This window comes from Paralichthys olivaceus, chromosome 13 (assembly GCF_024713975.1).
Source record: "Paralichthys olivaceus isolate ysfri-2021 chromosome 13, ASM2471397v2, whole genome shotgun sequence".
NCBI lineage: Eukaryota > Metazoa > Chordata > Actinopteri > Pleuronectiformes > Paralichthyidae > Paralichthys > Paralichthys olivaceus.
Window position 1 is genome coordinate 14069180 of NC_091105.1, and position 19850 is coordinate 14089029.

General features: G+C 39.7%; 1 protein-coding gene across 6 annotated transcripts in view; it reads left to right on the forward strand.

Moving 5' to 3' along the window:
• col14a1a (collagen, type XIV, alpha 1a) overlaps positions 1–19850 on the forward strand; it is a 123782-nt gene that overhangs the window by 92403 nt on the left and 11529 nt on the right. For all 6 annotated transcript variants that reach the window (XM_069537974.1, XM_069537973.1, XM_069537975.1 and 3 more), the window contains exons 37-43: positions 1207–1260; positions 3744–3839; positions 4461–4514; positions 10360–10413; positions 16030–16083; positions 16178–16249; positions 19803–19838. In XM_069537974.1, coding sequence (XP_069394075.1) covers positions 1207–1260; positions 3744–3839; positions 4461–4514; positions 10360–10413; positions 16030–16083; positions 16178–16249; positions 19803–19838 — 420 coding nt within the window. The remainder of the gene's footprint in view (positions 1–1206; positions 1261–3743; positions 3840–4460; positions 4515–10359; positions 10414–16029; positions 16084–16177; positions 16250–19802; positions 19839–19850) is intronic.

Genomic DNA, 19850 nt, shown 5'->3' on the forward strand with positions numbered 1-19850 from the left:
AAAAATCAAAACACAAGTTATTTGTATTTAAAGATAATTTCAGTTTCTCTGCAGGTCTGTATTCCCAACAGTTCGTGGATACACATTGTTTAAAAAATCCATTTAAAATCTCTTGCAGAGACAAATTGCTGAATTTACAAACAAAATCAATCATTTTGAGTAACATGTTCTCTTCCCAGACGTGAATTTGCAAAGGCAATTGTTGCATTTGAATAAAAAAAAGTAATTTAAAGGATAATTTCTGCATTTTTAAAGTCAATTCTTTTCAATTCTCATATACTATTTATTCTGTTGGAAGAGTAATTGGTTGCTTTAGTTCTTCCCTCGCTCTTCTCCAGCGACACTCTGCTGTTGATGGATGATGATGGATGATGATGGAGGACAAAAGTCTGCCTCCTGTGCAAAATTGCATTTCAGTTCAGACAATGCTGATATTCAGATGACGATTTCAGTGTTCAGCATTTTGGCTTTGTGACCCGACAACAAACCTTGTTCCAGAAATACGAGGACATTTTCCATAAAAGAGACTGAAGCGTTCAAAGACTTGATGTCTCTAACTCAGAGTGATAAAGCAAATCATCAAGAGGACAAACTTACTGTATATGAGGGAATAGTTTGGGTGTATCAACTTATATATGTATTTTATATGTACACTGGTATTGTCTATTAAAGTAATACAAAATTATATTAAAAGGAGAGAGAGAGATAATCTACAGTTCTTCCATTAGGACTCAACTATTGCTTTTACTATGTCTGTGTGTCCGTTCTCATCATCCTCTCCCTTGATGCACGTTGGCTAAATACTGTAGGAACTACCTTAGCCCCCACCCTGCTCCCAGGGGAGACCTATTCAAGAAAACACAGGAAGAGGATGTATCCCAAATGGGCCAATGATTAACAGATGTGTGCGGTTTGTCCCCGGATAAACCTCAGGGCTTGAGAGGTCAGCCCAGGGTTTACAGCTCCAGACTCCTGCTGTTACCCACAGATGCAGAGTAATGAAGTGCAGAGCTCAGAGGAACAGTTTACAGCAGATCACCACTGGCCTCTGTCCATCATATTTATAATCCAGACATATCAGAAGAGCTGTGCACTTCCAGTTTTATTAGATTCACCACAATGTCCCTGTTTCTCAGACAGTTTAGGCACAGAATTGATTATGGCCTGTTTTTGAAAACTTTTTTTTTTATGTTACCTATGTTTCAGGGAGGTCCAGGTATAAGGGGAGCCAGAGGAGACAGAGGAGAGCCAGGAGTAACGGTGAGTAAAACACACTGAAGTCCCAAACAGTATCTATTTTTCACGTGTTTGAGCAAATGTGAGGTATCGAAGCAGCCCAGGAGTGAAACAGCCGGATTCAGACTGTGTTTCAACAGGCAAGAGCGTAATCAGCAGGATAAAGCATCACATTCATGAATTTATCTCAAACCTTGAAAAGAAAATTAATATTTCTCAGATGTCCTTCAAAATGGCTGGTCATAGAGAGCCTCATTCATGTATCAGATTTCTATCAGATATCTTCATTGAGCAAAAGAGGCAGCATCACATTGCAACTGTGAATAAAAAGATAAGACAAGACTGAGCAAAGCTCTCTTTATAGAACATTTTAATCACATTACAGGACCACAGCTCCACCATCAGGGGCGGAACAAGCTCCATCCTCTGATCAACCCAGTGATAACATCTTAAAAGGAAACATTTGGGGGTGTGAAGTAAGGAGCACAAGTCACAAACAGAGAACGATAACGATAAACTCCTTCATCAATTTTCTATGATAACTAATTTTCCTTTTCAGCCTCAGACTGCAGGCAGTCTGCTGATCGGCTCTTTTACTCTCCTGTCTTGAGCATGGAGACCAAAGAGTGTAGACCCGACCTGAGCCCATTGGGACTAACACTCTGAAATGATATTCGAGTTTGAGTCTGGTTCGGTACATTGGCTGGACTATCTACTTAATTCTTTTAAGCTGAATGTGCCTGTAATCGAGGATAACATCGGGCTCTGAGTGGGTTCGGACAAAAATAAAAAAACAGAATGTCTGTCAGGCTCGGTTAGTTTTTCTCTCAGATGTAGATGGGATAGCACAGAAAACTGCAGCCTAAACCGCACTCTATAACAAACTCCATCCCAAAGACTTATTGAAGTGTTTGCATCTGCTGTGGAAGTCTCTTCCAAGTTGTTACAAACCATCCAGCTGTGGCATTCACCGCAAAGCCTGATGCTGTTGGGAATTTCCCTCATGCTCCCATGATAGTAATTTAATCTTCAATTTAAAAAGAAATGTACTTTTCAAACAAAACTTTAAAAGACGCAGCAGGGGTCCCGTCACTTCTGCTCAGACCCACACAGATGCCAATCAAAAAATGAAGCTTGTTTTTCTCAACCATGTGTCCTTTTCTGACTCTGCTGAGTGACAGTGTATCAAGTGCAGCACATGAAGTGGCCCACCCAGAACTCACAACTTAGCAAACATGATTAGAAAGCAAAAATGGGATCCGACTCATAAAAGGCTTTCTCAATACAAACCACGTGTGTTATGTTTGGTGGGTTCTGGTATTGGAATGGTTTTCGGTCCCGCTGCCACAAATACAGTACATATCAATACATGTCTGCCAGATCACACTTATCTTAACTCAGAGTATTTGTATTATTATTCAGCTCCCCATAAATCTATCCTTAATCATCCTCAGAAATAAATTTGGATGCGCTGCTTGCTACAGTATGAGCACCGATAAATGGTGGAATAAATTGTGCAGTTATTAAAAGGAACCTTCAACTAATTTAAATTTCATCCTCTCTCAATTGATTCATCTTTTCCGGTCGCTTTTTTATTTAAATAAAAACAACACATTTCGGTCCTGCGTGTTTTTCCTTCCTCCCACTTTTCATGTGTATCTGATCTACGGTTTCTTTTGATCATGTGCATGGATAAGAAAAGACATGAAGCCAGTAACAGTGTGGTTGAGCAGTATAACAATAAATACAGCCGGGGTGAAGATGACTTTGGCTACCGCTGCTGCTGAGCCAACAAGATACAAATGCTGGGAATCAGTGGTGGTTTACAGGAATTCTTCTCTTCTCTTCTCTTCTCTTCTCTTCTCTTCTCTTCTCTTCTCTTCTCTTCTCTTCTCTTCTCTTCTCTTCTCTTCTCTTCTCTTCTCTTCCCCTCTCCTCTCCTCTCCTCTCCTCCTCTCCTCTGCAGTTTGCACACATGAATCAAATGAGCACACGGTGGCACAAGCAGAGTAGAGATGGATGGAAAAGTGTCCCCATCTATCTGCTGTAGTAGATCTCATTATAGCAGCAGTCAGCGATTGTAAAAGCCACCTTGTAGTGATGATGCTGTAGTTTTAACTTGATGGAAATGGTAAGTGTAGAGTGAATCAGCCTTCAAGGGAATAGTTATGAGTGTAACGTTGTCAGATAATAAAAACAATTGTACAACTTTAGACATTTGTTTGTTATATTGAGATCAACCATAAACTTGGATTTATCATGTATGCATAATATGTCTAGATTGAATTCCTTTTAGCTTTTTGTAATGTTAATCTTTTTTTATTAGAATATATTCTAAGGTCAAAAGATCAACAATCATTTATCATTAAGCTCAATTAAGTAACATCTGTTGTGGAGTTTTTGCCTTATTGCCACTTAACTGGACCAACTAAAATTTTCTCTTAGCACATTGAACATTTCCTGTTCACGTTGAATCATAGAATGAACTTTGTGTTTGTTTTTCACAGGGATCTCATGGTCCAGTTGGAGAGATTGGCCCTTCTGGACCCCCAGGACCACCTGGTCCTCAGGGGCCCAGTGGACTCTCCATTCAGGGGCCCCCGGTGAGGCTTTGCTTGTTTCTGTGTGCATGCTGAAAGGTAGTGGATGTCACATTTTCAGGTGCATTGTCACATCTTGGAATATTCAATAGCTACTGCACGTCATAATTTCTACAATAAAATAGAAACAATTTGCACACAGTAACTCATCGGACACAAGAAAGAACCATGGTCAAAAGAAAAATGTTTTTAGAAACACTGCTGGTCCCTGAGCAGAATCTGGAATCAAAACAAATACAAAACATGGCACCAGAAGTTCTTTTATTCCCAAGCATAGCTGTTATATTAAATTATGATGAAAACATAGTCATAAAATATGTGTTGTGAGCCATTTGCCGCCCTCCTGTCTGCAGTAAGGTCACAAAATGTATGCAATTAGAAATTGACTTAGCATTGAGCCGCTAACCACCTGCCAATATAAACTGACAAATGTTGATGTATGGCTCAAATACACTTTCTCACTTGTGGCTCTTGACCAAAGAATGCAGAGGCAGCTGTCCTGGGGACGTGCGGTGGCTCAGCATCTTATTAAGATAACTGATGTTGGTTTTTCCCAGTCCTCTGGTAGCTACCGGTGTGACCAGCGGCACCAGCTGCGATGTAATGATGCTATCTGTTTTACAGGGTGCTGTTGGACAGAAGGGAGAGAGAGGAGAGATTGGTCCAGCCGGGCAAATGGTAAGACAACAGTTCCTTTAAAAATGGACGTAATAGTAAGACACAGAGGTGGGGTATGTGTTCAGGTGTGTATGACTCCCAGTATCACACAGACCAACCCAGAGGGGAAACTAATTTACAACCTGCCTGACATGCACTGAATTCTACTTCTGTGTTTGTCTGAACCAAGACTGTTTTTGTTCTGTATTGGAGTTAAATGTGGTTTCATAAGAGGACTGTTGGGCGGAGGTGTCTTTCTAGTTCATCATAAGTCAATGTTTAGCTTTGCATTAGTTAAGAATCAGAAAACCCCTTTGAGACGTATATGTAAAATATTAATACAAGCTTTTTTCATTTTCTTCAATAAATAGTTACTACTGTGCAGACAATGAGAATCACAAAGTACCTATTGCATGTGGATTCATTCGAAAAAACATATTTATTATTGTTTTATTATAATTTTTTACTTTATAAGTTAGCTATTTATACAGTCATAGTATAATGCAACAAATTCTTAAGTTGCCAAAGCTGCAGTAATAATTACACAATGATAATGAATATTAACATTTTTAAATCAGAGCTGCATCGGGTGCAGAAAAAAACGCTGCCTATTGTTCCGTCATAGTTTCATAACTACATGGTGTAAATGAGAGAAAGAGCAGGAGGAGGATGTGAGAGGGTAAATGAAAAGGAAGGATGAGGTGTGTGTGTGTGTGTGTGAGAGAGAGAGAGAGAGAGAGAGAGAGAGAGAGAGAGAGAGAGAGAGAGAGAGAGTTTGTTGCTGACACACACATGCACGTTGACCCAGACGCACAGTAGTCTGATGGAATCATTGAGATGTGCAGAATCATTATCAGCATTTCCATTATTGGCCAGTGAACCAATCAGAGGTAATACTGAATTAATTTAATGGCGTTCTTGTGGGAGCTCTGGACATCAGCAAGGACAGAGTCTAGTACTTCTAGTAACTACGTACCAGGAAAAGTTTTTATTTTTTTGTCATTGCGTCTCAGATTAATGATGGTGACAGTAGTTTTCTTTCATATATTCCAGTAAAAACAGCTTTGCTGACACTTTGAAGAGTCTGCACACCCTCAAGGTGTTAGTTACTCTGCTCTGTTGGAAAATCTGCTGCAGGGACTAGAAATATGTTCGCTCACCAAATGCAGTGCACCGATAATCATTTTGGTTAGCTGCACCAAGACATACTACACACACACACACACAAACACAGATTCCTGAGAAGGCATCCAATCAGTCTAATCAAGTGAAAACACCAGTGAGGATGAATCGCGTGTGTGTTCTTGTGCATGCATGCGTGTGTGTAAATTCATCACTGATACATAAGTGACATGATAGCATGATGATTTAAAGAACAGTTTTGCATTTTTCTTTTAGATATTTAAAGAAAGGAAACATTTTAACGTCCATTTTAGTGAAATAGTTTGGACGAACAGTGGATAAATCTGTGAAGAGTAACAACATATCTCATAGGGCAGATTTTAAAGGCCTTGGCTACAATACTGCGGACATTTTTAAAAAATCTCCATCCACACAATCTTTCTTTTGTAAAATATCTCTGTCCAAAGAGAACATTAAAAATGACTACAAACACTCAAACAAGCAAGTGAGTGGCAATAAAGTCTACATCAGCCATCAGTCAATTACCAGAGAAAAACGTTGTGAGTATGCTCAGTGAACTTATTCTCCTGTCAACCGTATTTAGTCACCGTTGCTTGTTGTCTTTGGCACTTGCTCATTATACAAAGCGACAGTGGGTATTCGTTAACTGAGCTAATATCTCTGTTTTGCATGTACACACAGATATACAGAGACAAGAGTATTGAAACCTGCACTTTGGACGGCTTTTGTAAAAATCTTTAGTGATTTAAAATGCAGATGGACGAGAGACCCAAATTCAGTTATCAGTATCCACATTAGTGGGGACAGGGTATACATTTTGACAGGGTTATTATATTGAATAAGCCTTTGACTTGAAAGATAATTGGTCCAATTCTTCTGAGTCAGTTTTACTGTCTCAGCTCATTATCATCACATCTGAACATCAGATTGTGCCGTAAAGAGTAAATCAAGTGGAGAAGAACATGTGTTGTGCTCACATTTCCACTCAGCTTTCTACTTTTTAATCCCTTGTAGATGTCACTAGACATTTTATTTTGATGAATTCGCTTCAGGTAATTTAAACAGATTGCTTGAAAGTTAAAAGCGGAGGCAGACATCCATAAACGCTCTTTCAGCTCCATCCCACGCCCACACTGAGTGGAAGTAGATCCTGATGCAGCAGATATCTGCAGCCTCAGTCTGCAGCTATGCCTGTTGTAAAGAGAGTGCAGCTCCGTCCTTCAAACACTTTCATCAAACTTATGAGCTGGAAAAATAACACATTCTACCTTTTACAGTCTCCTGGCTAAGATGGATTTCTCCTTAAAGCGTCCATATTTTACACTTTGCTAGTGTTTTATTTGAAGTTGTGATATGCCATAATATATCTTTGTAGTTTCAGGCCATCACAGTACAGTTTAACCTCCCCCTCATGCTTCTGTCTGGAGCTCTATAGCAACAACAGGGAATTTGCGTCTTGTCTTATGAGACTCTCTTCTGATTGGTCAACTGTTTCCTGGGTGATGCACCGCTGAGTTAACTGCAGGTAATGGGTTGAACCCTTCGATTATTGTAGCTTGGTAAAACTCATTGGTAGATGGAGTCAGCACTGCAGTGAGCCGATCAGTCAAATTTGGACTAAAATGCTGTTTTACATTTGACCATTTTTGTCTAATATTTATTATTAAGGCCGTGTAATGATATTTTGAGTTCCTGATATCCAACAACTGTGCAGTGTTTCCTTGACTGATACGTTATAAATGACGTCTCATGATTGGTGGAGCATGTCCGTATCAATGTTCAATCCCACAATATTTTAGTTTTATATTTAGTGGGAGGAAGTGGACCGTCATTGTGCATATTTGTATACAGTCTCTGATCTATGCCTTCAGAGTGGCTTAGGTCAGACTGTCGAGTATTTTCTTAATAGTACATTTGTCTCTGAGTAGTGATGCTAGTAGTGAAGTTACTTAAACTCTTTCATCAGCAGGGTTGTGGTGTAAGACTAACTTTTATGATGATGATGATAATCATTATATTTACTGACTGGACAGGTGTTCATTACAGCTCTGAAGCAGATTAATAAACTGTGTTCGGCAGAGGCCACAGTAAAGAAACTTATCATTGCTGATTAATGTTCTTTGGGATTTTTAAACATTCTGTTGTCTGACTGATGAAACGCCTTGAAGAAGTCGATGTGACTGTAATTCAGTCTCAGACAGGAAGTCATATTCAAACTGTTTGAGTTACTGCAACAGTTGTTTAATTTTCTTCGAGAGGGGGAGTAATAACCAGTCTCATGAGGAGAGAGCAACCAGTCTCTGAACCAGCTCGCCAAGAGCTGCAACACTCTCTCTCTCTCTCTCTCTGCCTGCATAGTCCTATTAATAAAAGCTGGCAGTGCTGCCCTGTGCTGCACTATATTACAGAGTAGTAATGTGTTTTGTCAGAGGTGTGTGTGTGTGTGTGTGTGTGTGTGTGTGTGTGTGTGTGTGTGTGTGTGTGTGTGTGTGTGTGTGTGTGTGTGTGTGTGTGTGCGTGTGTGTGTGTGTGAGAGAGAGAGAGAGTTTGTTGCTGTGCGTGCGTGCGTGTGCGTATGGCTCAGCGGGGGAATATTGTAGCTTCCAGGGCCCTGTTGTAATATACGAGGGACCACAGAGAATATCACAACTCAAAATCATCAATTACCCCCCCTCTCCCTCTCTCACCGCTGCGCTCTCTCTCCTCCTGTCTCACCCCTCTTCTCCCTCCCTCTGTTTCTCACTGCAGTAAATACAATGTAACCTTGTCATCAGCGTCCCTTCCACCTCGGTTTCAATTTGACAATGAAAAATGCAGCTGCAATGAATATTGAATATTGTTTGTGTGTGTGTTTGTCGTCCTCGTTTCTCACTTTCATTGTGTCTGTTGGTGTGGGTATATGTGGTGTTATCCAGCTATCAGTTTTGTGTTTGTGTGGCAATAATTTAAACTTTGGGTCTTTATGGATCTTCTTCTTATTTATCAATTTATCTGTTGGACACAAGGAGCGGTGCAAAGAAAAAGGCTAATGTGTTGAATCAGAATCACTTGTGCGCTCGATTTTTCTGATGAGACGTTTTTTTCATCTTGCTCACATTATTCTCAAGGCCTGTTTGAGAGGCTCAGATTGGTGTGTGTGTACTGAGAAGATGTGTGTTTGTTGTATTCTGGGATTCATGCCAGCCACAGAGCTTTAATCCCCACCTCAATTGAGCATGTAAGCAGTGTGTGTGTATAAATATATATATATTTGGAAATATGCTTGTTCGCTCTTTTGAGAGAATTCCAGAGAAGGTCGATACCACTCTCCTATTAATCCATTAAGATTTAAGATATTCATGTTTCCAGTCTTGTTGCTTCCTCTCGACTGTACCTTCATATTTTTTAACAGGTAGACGTGAGCATGCTATCAATCAATAGATCATATTGCATATTTCCCAAAAGTCACACTAGTTCTTTAATAAATGGTTTAAATTAACTGTCATGCTGATGTAAGCAGCCTCTGTAACTGATGTATGAACAGGTCAGTAGTGATATGATGAAGTGTTAATAGTATTGATTATAGATATAATATTTAGTTGATTCCAAGTTCTTCATGTTGTTGTTGATTATTCATTTAAACAGTTAAACACAATTATGGTTGCTGTATCTCTGCTGTTATATTTGTTGAAATACACGTTAATGTGCAACTAGAACTACACTGTAGTGCATTGTATAGAGAGTGGAGGTGTAGAATACAATTTGTTAAAACAAACCTTATCAAGGGCTTTAGTTTTATTCTCTCTTTAAACTGATGAAAAATTGGTTTCCCATCAACTTGTTTCAACTTTTTAAAACAGATTAAAGTATTTTTTCTTCAAAAGAAGTTGAAATCCACTTGGCACAGGCAATTTTTTTTTCACTCGTCATATGGAATGTTAGGATAGATATTTTTTTCAGTGTGGGTTTGGGCAGATGTGAAGGCTTACTTTGTGTGTGTCTGTGTGTGTGTGCGCGTGTGCGCACGTGTTTGTGTGTGTGAATGCACAGTTAGCATCTAAACAACAGTCCATCATTAATCATATGAGGCCTGTCCTCTGTGACCCCCATGCTGTAATTTGTGGAACCTTCTAACAGTGTTAACTGTCCTGTTTTATGAGCTCTCCACTAATACTGAAGTGCAGAGATAAATCACCTCAACACTTAATCCATGACTGTATTTTGGAATTGACTGTGTGCACTGACCTGCAGAGAGGTGGATGAAGGGGAAATGGTGCAGGAGAAGCAGGGTGGCCTGATATAGAGACTGTCTTTTGTTCAGATGGTTAGAAGCTGCTTCTTTGCACAAATCAAATTTATGTTCACATGTGTCAAAGTATCATTGAGCAGGACTGAGAAACCCTTATCTGTTTTTGACCTTTTCGTTTAATGTCCTCTAATGCATTTTTAATATTTTCAGGAAATCCCTTGTTATAATGGATGTAAATTGGCAGATGAAGTGCATTTTTAAATGAAGTCCTGCACAGTAATGGACTTGAATCAATAATAAACATGTGAAAAAAGTGATCATGAGGAAAAACTGTTAATCATGACTTGAATTCATATTTTAGCTATTGTCATCAAAAATTACACTTTGTTTTGTAACTTTATATCTTCATTAAATGTTTAGCCATTTTTTGTACTGTCTGTTAACATTGTTGGGTTTTGTCATGGGATTAAAAGCTGCTTGCTGTGTTTTGTTCAGGGTGTCCCTGGAGGCCAAGGCTCACCTGGTAGAGACGGCCCCCCAGGAGCAAGGGTGAGATAATGACATCAACATCAACTCTATTGATTACTGTTGTGCTCTGTTACAGTTCTACTTTATGATATTGTAAATGGTGGAGTCTTTCATTTTATGACATGGATTTATTCATCTATAGTATCTGATATATCTTATGTAGAGGCACAGTTTATGACAAAATAAGTCTTTTTCTATTCAGTTTTGGGTTAAATGGGGTGTAAAGATCTTGAAAGTGGGCCGTTATTTTGTGAAGATGGAAAAAAATGTAAACTTCCCAAAGATAAATGGGTATGATCATAGTAGCATATCTTTCTGCAGACATCATCATTACTGTTAGTAGATGATGCTCTGAGATATGAAAGTCCCATTTGGAGATGGTTAGGAGAAAAGGCAGGTACGAATAGCAAAACAAAACAACATAGAAGTTTGAAAAGAAAGAAAAAACTGTCAAAACTGGTCCCAGGTGCTAAATAAATGATTGACATATACAATATTTGTTTTTTGTTTAAAAAGTTCTCCATGATATACCTTCAAGAAAATTTTTGTGATACTTTTCCAGTTGTGTACAGTTGGTTTTGTGTCTTCACATAAAACTTTGCAAGTCTTCCCCCAGTGGCTAAAAACAGGACTTGCTGCCTTTCGCTGTTGAACACAATGTGCACAGTGGTCCAGATCCCATTCATGAAGGCTCTGTGATACCAGCTCACTGTAGTTGATGCTGACAGAGGAATCAGGCCGTACAATACCCAGCAGGACTGTAAATACCAGAGCAGAGAGGCAGCCAGAGGGTGATGTGTCGGCGAGCAGAAAAAGGAGGTTTTATCCAAATGCATAATATGATAAAAGAGGAGTTTGGTCCTGGTTCCTGGTTCCATGGCGCAGGGAAAGACTCTACACATAATCCATCTGCTGTCTGTCCTTTGGATGACAGGGGTCCAGATGCTCCCCTCGGTGGCGGGTTTCAGAAGACGTCATACATAGTTTTCAGGCTTGTCATGTGGTTTCCTTCAGAATGCTTGTATTTGGATTGGTTGGTTTCCTCTCGCTGTGCGAGACAGGTTTGAAATCCAAGGGAAAGACATGACTCAAATTTTACTTTGGTTTGTTGAAGGTGCCCTTAGCAGCTACGAATTTTCAAATTGACTTCCAGCTTAATGCGAAATTCTGGCATTTTTCAACCTGAACCCTATTTTATAAATGTCAGTGTGAATTTGAATGGTACTAACGAAAACTACTAGAATCGATCATGGACGGTCACTGTTCGGTCACTGTTGCCCCTTAAGATTACCTTGCAGCCACGTTGCAGCTGGTGGAGACAATCCACTGGACAGATCCACATGGTTCTTTTGACTTTTCTAGGACTTTTAAATTCATCACTGATGACATACTGTCGGGTGACAGGAGGTAGAGTCGTCCACTAAATAGAGGGTCACTGTTGCCATCCCTGGTTCCACCAGTCTGCTTTCCCAAGTGTCCTTGGAGAAGATACTGACCCCAAATTGCCTCTGACGGCCGTGCTGACATCGTATGAATGGTGTGTAATAGAAAAAGCCCTGTGTATAGAATTGCTGTATGATTGTGTGAATGAATGGCTGAAAGGGACTTGTATTGTAAAGCACTTTGAGTGGTCGATAATCTGGAAAAGCATTTTATAAATACAAACCATTTTACCACTTACAGTCAATTTATTTATGTGCTCAATACACCATCCTTTTTTTTCTCGCTCCGAGGCACAGGATGTACACATGCTCACGATGAACTACTACAATCCCATCCTCTATTAACTGATCTGCACAGACAACACAGAAGCCACTGCAGAGTTTTCTTAAAGAAGGATTTCAATTTGTCAATACAGGCTGGCTCCAAAAACAATGAATGTATTTGAGTCAACGGATAGACTTCCATCTTTAATTTAAAACCACAAAATCAGCTGGTGCATTTTCACAGCAGACATGTCAATGTAGGAAAAACAATGTGTCTTCTGTGTTAATTAATTGTTAGTTAATTAATCTGATAAACTCTTCACAAATTTCGCCTTATTTAAAACTGTTATTTAAAAGATAAAGATTAAAGATGAAAAGGTGGACTGAATCCCATCAACCTGAAGCTCATCTTTATTATATCAGATTTTACTTTATCCGAACATCATTTTCATACATTGTACTTTTAGGTTTTATCTGTACACGCCAGCTCTTTGTTGGTGTTAATGTGGTTCTCAGATCCTCTGATAAGATAAACCAAAGTAAAAATGTGTGCAACTAAATGTATTATTTTAGAAGCACTATTCAAATACAATATCTTAAATTAAGCCTAGTTCTTTATTTAACTGAATACAGCCATGTTCAAATTCTCATATTAGCCGACTGCACTGTATAACCGAATGCAGTGCTTGTAATTATCAAGTGTAATCATGTGAAACTACTAATCAAGGAGCAATTTTAGCTGCTGTCAATTGGGAAAGACATCCCCTTCTCAACAATAATTATGACACGGCTTCCCACATTCATACTCCATCAAGATGCTGTAGATCTGTTGTGTGTATTATATTTTTTTAAATTGTAGAGGCGACTAGAAAGAATACAATGGTTGTGTTTTTAGAATCACAAAGAACTAATTACGATTTATCTTCCATACAAGACAGGAAACATCTCAAATCAGTGCTTTTATTTCTGCAGAATTAACTGCAGTATCACACACTGATGCCTCCAGCAGAAACTGAAGTGTTTATTCTCATTTAATGCACTGAAACGGAACGGAGGGCGAGGTAGTGAAGGCTGATAAGAATTTGTCAATGCCACAGCAGATTCTGATATTACTGCGTTATTGACTTGACAGTGATCTAGAAAGTTGAATATCTTCCACTGAACAGTAATTATGAACAAGAAGCAGCGTTTTAAAATCCCTGCTGCTTGATGGGAATTTATCCCAACCACTCATCTGTGTCATGTGATTTGTAGAATGGCGAAAGGCGAACACAGATATCCCTATTCACACACACACACACACACACACACACACACACACAGTACAAACGTTTTGTGATATGTATACAAGCAATAAAAAAGATTTGGCTGAGAGTAAAAAAGGAAGATTGTACAGCAGCAGTCTGTTATCAGGTGAAACAACAGTAACTATCTCCAACTTCATTTGTCTACACCATACTTAAAGAAGACATATTCAGATTCATCATTTCAATTATTAATTAAAAGGTTGAGAGAACACATCACATCCCTCACACTGTCCATTTCCACCTCTGTCAGAAAAGCTTGGTTTTAACTCCTGTCTTTTTACAGTAAGACCCCTCCAACGACAAAGCCCAGTCTGCTCTGATTGGCCAGCTGGCCCACTCTGTTGTGATTGGTCAACCGCTTCGACCTCTGCTCTCGCTTTACCTGGCTTTGTGAGGGGGGGTTAGTGCATTATTCAAATGTGGGGCATCATGACATCACAATCCTCCAGAAGTATCATGCAGAGCAGTGTTTTCCCTTTACTATGGATTCGGGGCTTTCTTGCAGACCTTTTATATATATTTATTATATATGCACAAATATTATATCAAGGGGAAAAATTGTCATTGAAACTTTAATTGCAGAGCTGTCTCAACTGAATAGATTTAGGTTTTGCTCATGAATCCATGCTTGTAAAAACTAGTAGATATATGCTGACTAGTAAATCATCCAGCACTGAGCAGGTACAGTTCTCATCACATTTGTACCTGAGTTTCTGAGCTCCACTTAAAGCCCTTTGCAAAGAAAGTTGGATACAAATAAAAAGTGCAGTTTCTATGAATAGAGGTTACACAGAGAGAACCTGGCTGTTTCGGCGTGCATACAAAACTCGGAATTAGATTAGCCTCACCCCAATATCCGAGACCGTAGGTCAGACCATAAACCTGATGCTGCTCGGTTTGGAAAAATGCGATACATTTTCATGAGCCTGACTCCTGTGAGAGAAGACTTCTTATTCTACCCTCGAATGAAAAAAAAACTTTACCAAAGTCTGGATTATAATGTTATATAGTGTGCGTGTGTGTTATTTTGACATTGCATTATGCTCCAGCTCTAGATCCATAAACTGTGTCTCAAATATGTCCACAACTGGAGCTTTTACTGTGATTTACTGGAGTCTTTATTGTGTGACAACAGTCCGAGTCATGTCCCAGTACCACATCAAATGCTTGTTTGCCTCACAATAGGGAATTTTGTGACCTTTATTCTGTGTTAGGATTCTGGTGAATCTTGTTCCAGACGTGCTTTTGCTCAGTCTGAGTGGATTCCAAAGTAAAACGTGTCTGACGTGAGCTCAGGCCTCTGGTCGAGTGTTTACTGTGTGACTCCAGAGTGACTCCCCTCGAGGAGGTTTTTGATGTGGCTGAGGTTTTCAGAGAAGCTTATGGTTTATGTTAGTGTGTAAAGAACTTACTATTGTTGTATTCTTTTGGAAGGTAAAGCTTCCCATTAGATTTTAACAATGCTGCTTTGGCAAAAGTTTAGGATGTAACACCAGAGGATTGCCACTCAGGGATACAGTATGTCATCCCTCTTTTGTTTACTGGATGGGATGAGTAACTGTATAAGCAGGACTTAACACACATCCAGTAAAAATGCTAAGGAAGCAAAGAGCAAACTGCAGCAAGTGGCAGAAGCCAGTGGCTGGAGGCATTATGTTTTTAGGTTGTCTGTCTGTTACTTTCTTCTTCAATTATACTCAAAGATTTTGGTGGTCAAAGGTCAAGGTCATAGATGGAATCTGAACTGGTTGGCTGAGGCATGCAACTGCAGGATGGTCATTAACTCCATCTTCTTCAATTTCATTTTGTCCATCAGTTGCGTTGTATGTTCATTCATACGTCTTTTCATTGTTTGTAATGTATGATGACTTGTTCCCTCACTCAGTTAAAATCAGGAACTATATGAGAAGTGTCCACGTTGAATGGGCATCAGACTCAACGCGTGGCCACAAAGTACAACAGACATCCGAGCAAACAGGATTACCTAAGTAAAACGGTTTTCCAGAACAAGCTGAGATTTATTTCAAAACTTTATATAATTACAAAAGAATGTGTTCAATCTGAATGACCCATAAATATAAAGACACCATACAGCCATTATTGAGTTATTAAATATCATGATCATGTTGTTATGCCGTACAAGTAGTCCACAGAATTGTAATATGTGCTTCTGAAGTGAGAGCTGATATTTCTTTCTCACAGCGTCATGGAGAAGACATTAAATTAGTGGTTGAGGGTTTAACTCACCTTGAGGCAACTCAAATTCAGATCATGTAAAAGTCAACAGTCTTACAGCGAAGAAACGTACAGTCAGGAAGAACGCTGCTGTGTCTGTGCAGTCTTTCTAAACATTTGATACAGGGCAGGTGTTGGTGGATGAGAGGTTGGACATCACCAGTAGAAGAACCAGATGCAACAGCTGCTGAGTTTGGTTTACATCAGAAGTCTGGATGTTAATTGTATTACAAAATAGCACTGTTAGTGTTTGTTTAGTCTGGAGACTTGAGGGAGATTACTCAGGCCTCTCAGAGAGGGTTTGTCCATAACACAATTCAACATAGATTTATGAAATTGCACATACTAATATTTTAAACATTTTGTTTATTTCACTCCTGCCCTTTCAGGGTCTTCCAGGAAATATTGGACCACAAGGACGACAAGGACCTTCTGGACCCGTTGTAAGTCCTTTTTTTTCCCTCAGTGTCATTTTCTTGGCAACTCATCCTCACAGGCGGACTAAATGATCCTACTGCTCATCTTCCATTCTCTCAGGGAGCCCCGGGTGCACCTGGAGCTCCAGGATCGGGTGGATCAGCAGGGTCCCAAGGAGAACAAGGGCTTCCTGTGAGTATATAAATATAAATAAATGTGTTCATAATTTGTGTGAGACACAAACTCAGTTACAATACATGAAATATTGCCTTTGCTGTGTGGGCTGACACTGTATTGTCATCATGACCTGACCCGAACCAAATTACCTAACCTTTGCACAAAAAGAGTCAGGAACTTAAAATGCATGTTTGTTTTGTTCTGTTACAAAGAAGCGTGTTAACTCCTCTGACACATTATCACTGTGAATCTGCTCAGGAGAATTTGACACCACATATCCAAATTAACGATGAAACAAGGAGGACGTGACCTCCACCACGTCCTCCTCTTCCTTCTGATTTGTCCTCTTTGGATGTTTTTCTCTCATCATGCCTTCCTGCACTTACAGAGCATGAACAGCAACATCAGAGCCGCAGCACGTTGCAGCTTTGTTTAAATACAAATAACACTGTGGTTCGATTCCAAAACTGACAAGGAGCTCACGCTTTTATAGATTTGTTTTCTCCTCCTTGTCCTGTTCCACTTTCTGATCTCTCTTCTCTGGAACTGCAACCAGCCTGTTAGTGTTGGACTCAAATCACACAAACTAACCCTAACAGCTATCATTTATTTTAGTTAAGTCAGTTTAGTTAGCTGATGTCTGTAGATGATCCAAAAGACAAATCCTAGTTCATAAGGTGAGACGTAAGAAATAATAATGCCGGACACACGGTTATGTTGGGCACGTTAATGGACAATAGACATATTTTATTTATTTTGGGTTATGATTTTGTTCATTCTTAATCTCACTGATGTTTACCTGATATATCATTTATAGATGTATATAAAAGATATTAATAGGTTGGGCAGCTTAGGGGGTCCTCTGAGTGAAACGTATGGGGCACCTGTGCCATTCAATAGACACAGAAAACCTGCAGTGTGCAGCCATGTTGTGTTAATGTCTATGTACTATATTTCCAGGTATTGAAAAGTGAGTAATGCAAACACAAGGTTATGTCAAAGTTAGAAAGGTAAACGTGTGTAAATGTGCTTCACCGAGCTGATGAGGAATTCAGTGGTGAAGCCACATGTAGCTGACTGTAATATCAGCTGTGTGAGTGTGCAGAATGTTGAGGAGTGTGTTTTGAGAAGTAGAAGTAGAGATTTTATGTTTCATGCAAGGTCAAAAGTGAATGTGGTTTTTTTTTTAGTCCACCATTCATTAGACACAGACAGCCTGCAGTGTGCAACCACAGTGTGCTGATGTCCGTGCACATCAACAGTGTACAGCAATGTGCAACAATGATATTATGATGATCTGTTAAGGTTTAAAACTTTAATTCTAAGAGTACAGTGAGTCATGTTTTGTTCACTTCTGCAAAAAGAAGAAGAAAGATGTGCAAGTGACACAACACAAGCCCAGAGAAGGATGGAGGAGATGTTGCATTCCAAGCCTTGTGTAATGCTAACAGGAACAGATGATGCTGTGATGTTGGTGACAGCTAATCTAGTCTCAGGTCAGCTCTGCAGGCCAGCAGCAAAGTTTGGCTCAGAGAGGGGGAGTGATAAATCACTAACCGACTCGCTCTCCCCCAACTCACACCCAGACACAAACACTCTCACAAAACCAATGAGCGATCACATCTGCCTCATCTCCAAAACTTTGACAGACACAGATGCCTCATATGAATGTATGGACATGCAGCTACTACACAGACAGCCTGGAGTTTTAATCTCCTGAACAACTTCTACCTTTTTTTTGTTTCAAACTTTTCAAACCTCAGCATTGAATTGCTGATCAGGTCTCGTTGTAGCCTCGGTAACCCTTTGCTGCTGCAAGAGAGAGAAAGATTTTATGCTAAAACAAGAGGCTTTTATCAGAAATTTCATCCATTTAAATCTGCGGGGAAATATTGCATTTTGCTTCATCATGTTCCAGCTGACCTGAAGGAACACTGTGGAACTCTTTTCTAACAGTTCTGTCGGAGTGGACACATGCTCCGCACTGACAAATGTGTGCAAGGACAGTGAGTTTAAACCACTGAAGACAAGATGAGATATAAAGAAAGATTCAAAGTTGCAGAAGCTCAAGCCCTGTCAATATCTCAACCTTATGTGTGGCATCAAAAACTGTTCTCTTAAGGAAAGACATGACGCATCTGGAAATGTAATGAAAGTTCATAACCCAAAATAGGATTTATGTTTAGTGTACAGGAAGTCTAAAATCTCTAGTCAACTGGTCCAAGTTGTCAAAGGCAGAGGAGCCAGATGAGACAGATGTCACACCAACCAACCTTCATTAGACATTTGGATAATAAATTTCAAGTTCAAGCTGCTGTTTCATTGACCCACACTTTGCCAAAACTCACAGCAGTTGTCACCAGATGTGCATACCTCTGTATTTACAGCTGCAGCAGTGAGTTTATCAGCTTGTCATCGCACTTGGTGATATCCTGAGTGTGTGTCGAACCCAGACAAAGTACTGCTGCTTCTAAATGTTCTTTCCAGTGATTCAACCCGCTTTTTATTTATTTGTCTTGCTTGACTTGGTAGTGAGCAGCCCTGTGTTTGCCAGTTACCTTTTTTGACTGTTTTATCATTCTACACTGAGGCGCTGTGCAAGAGGAAAGTCTTCATAAACACTCTGTGGATAAACTGTAAAACATATTGATTGAGAAAACATCTACTCCACTTTGGGCAGACTACTAACACAGGGCACTATGGGAAAATAATTTTGATAGAATAACAAAAGAAATCAGATTTCTTTAGAGAGAGAGATAGTGTCTTATGTTTTGATACTTACTTTGGCTCTGACACAGTTTAATTGAGTTTTCCCATGTTGACCTAAGAAGACAGTAGACATTTAGGAGATCCAGGAGACTTGTTTTGTGGAGACCTAAAATTGGACACTTCAGCAGCTGTGTCAAATTCTGCCACAGGCTACAATATAATGCATATGATATGCCAGGTCTGCACACACATTTTCTCTATCCTAATATATACACAGATATATATATATATAAATATACACTCACACAGGCAGTCAGCCAGTGGTCAAGGACGTGTCCCTCCAAGACAAACAAGCCTTTATTCAGAAGCTTTAACATCAAACTGATATTCATCATATCAGCACATGCTTCTGTGGCCAGGAAATATTTGTCTTTTATTTGCTTGTGGATTACATTGCATTACACAGTTATATGCATTCACAGGCTTTATGTGCTTGGCTGGGTTTTGAGTGTGTGTTGTGATCAGATATGCATGTGTGTATTTACAGCATTGGCAGCAGAAGAGAATAGAGCCCATCCGGGGACACACACAGACTGGGAGTGTGGGCACACACCAGCTATGGGCCTGATGCACGTGTTGTCTTTACGACGTAAAGAACCTGGACGAACATTGTCAAAATTTAGCGGCACGTAGTTTCACCAGATGTTAGATCAGAGTAGAAATAGAGTGTGTGAAGAGACATAAAGTAAATAATGGGTGGGGGCATTAAAGGAGAGAGGGAAAGAGAGATGAGCATGGCTGTTTCTGAGTACACATCCCAGTCCAATGTTTGTTCTCCTCCTGTGCTTTTATGTTCCAGGGTCCTGCTGGTACCAAAGGCGATAAGGGAGAAAGAGTAAGTCTTTCC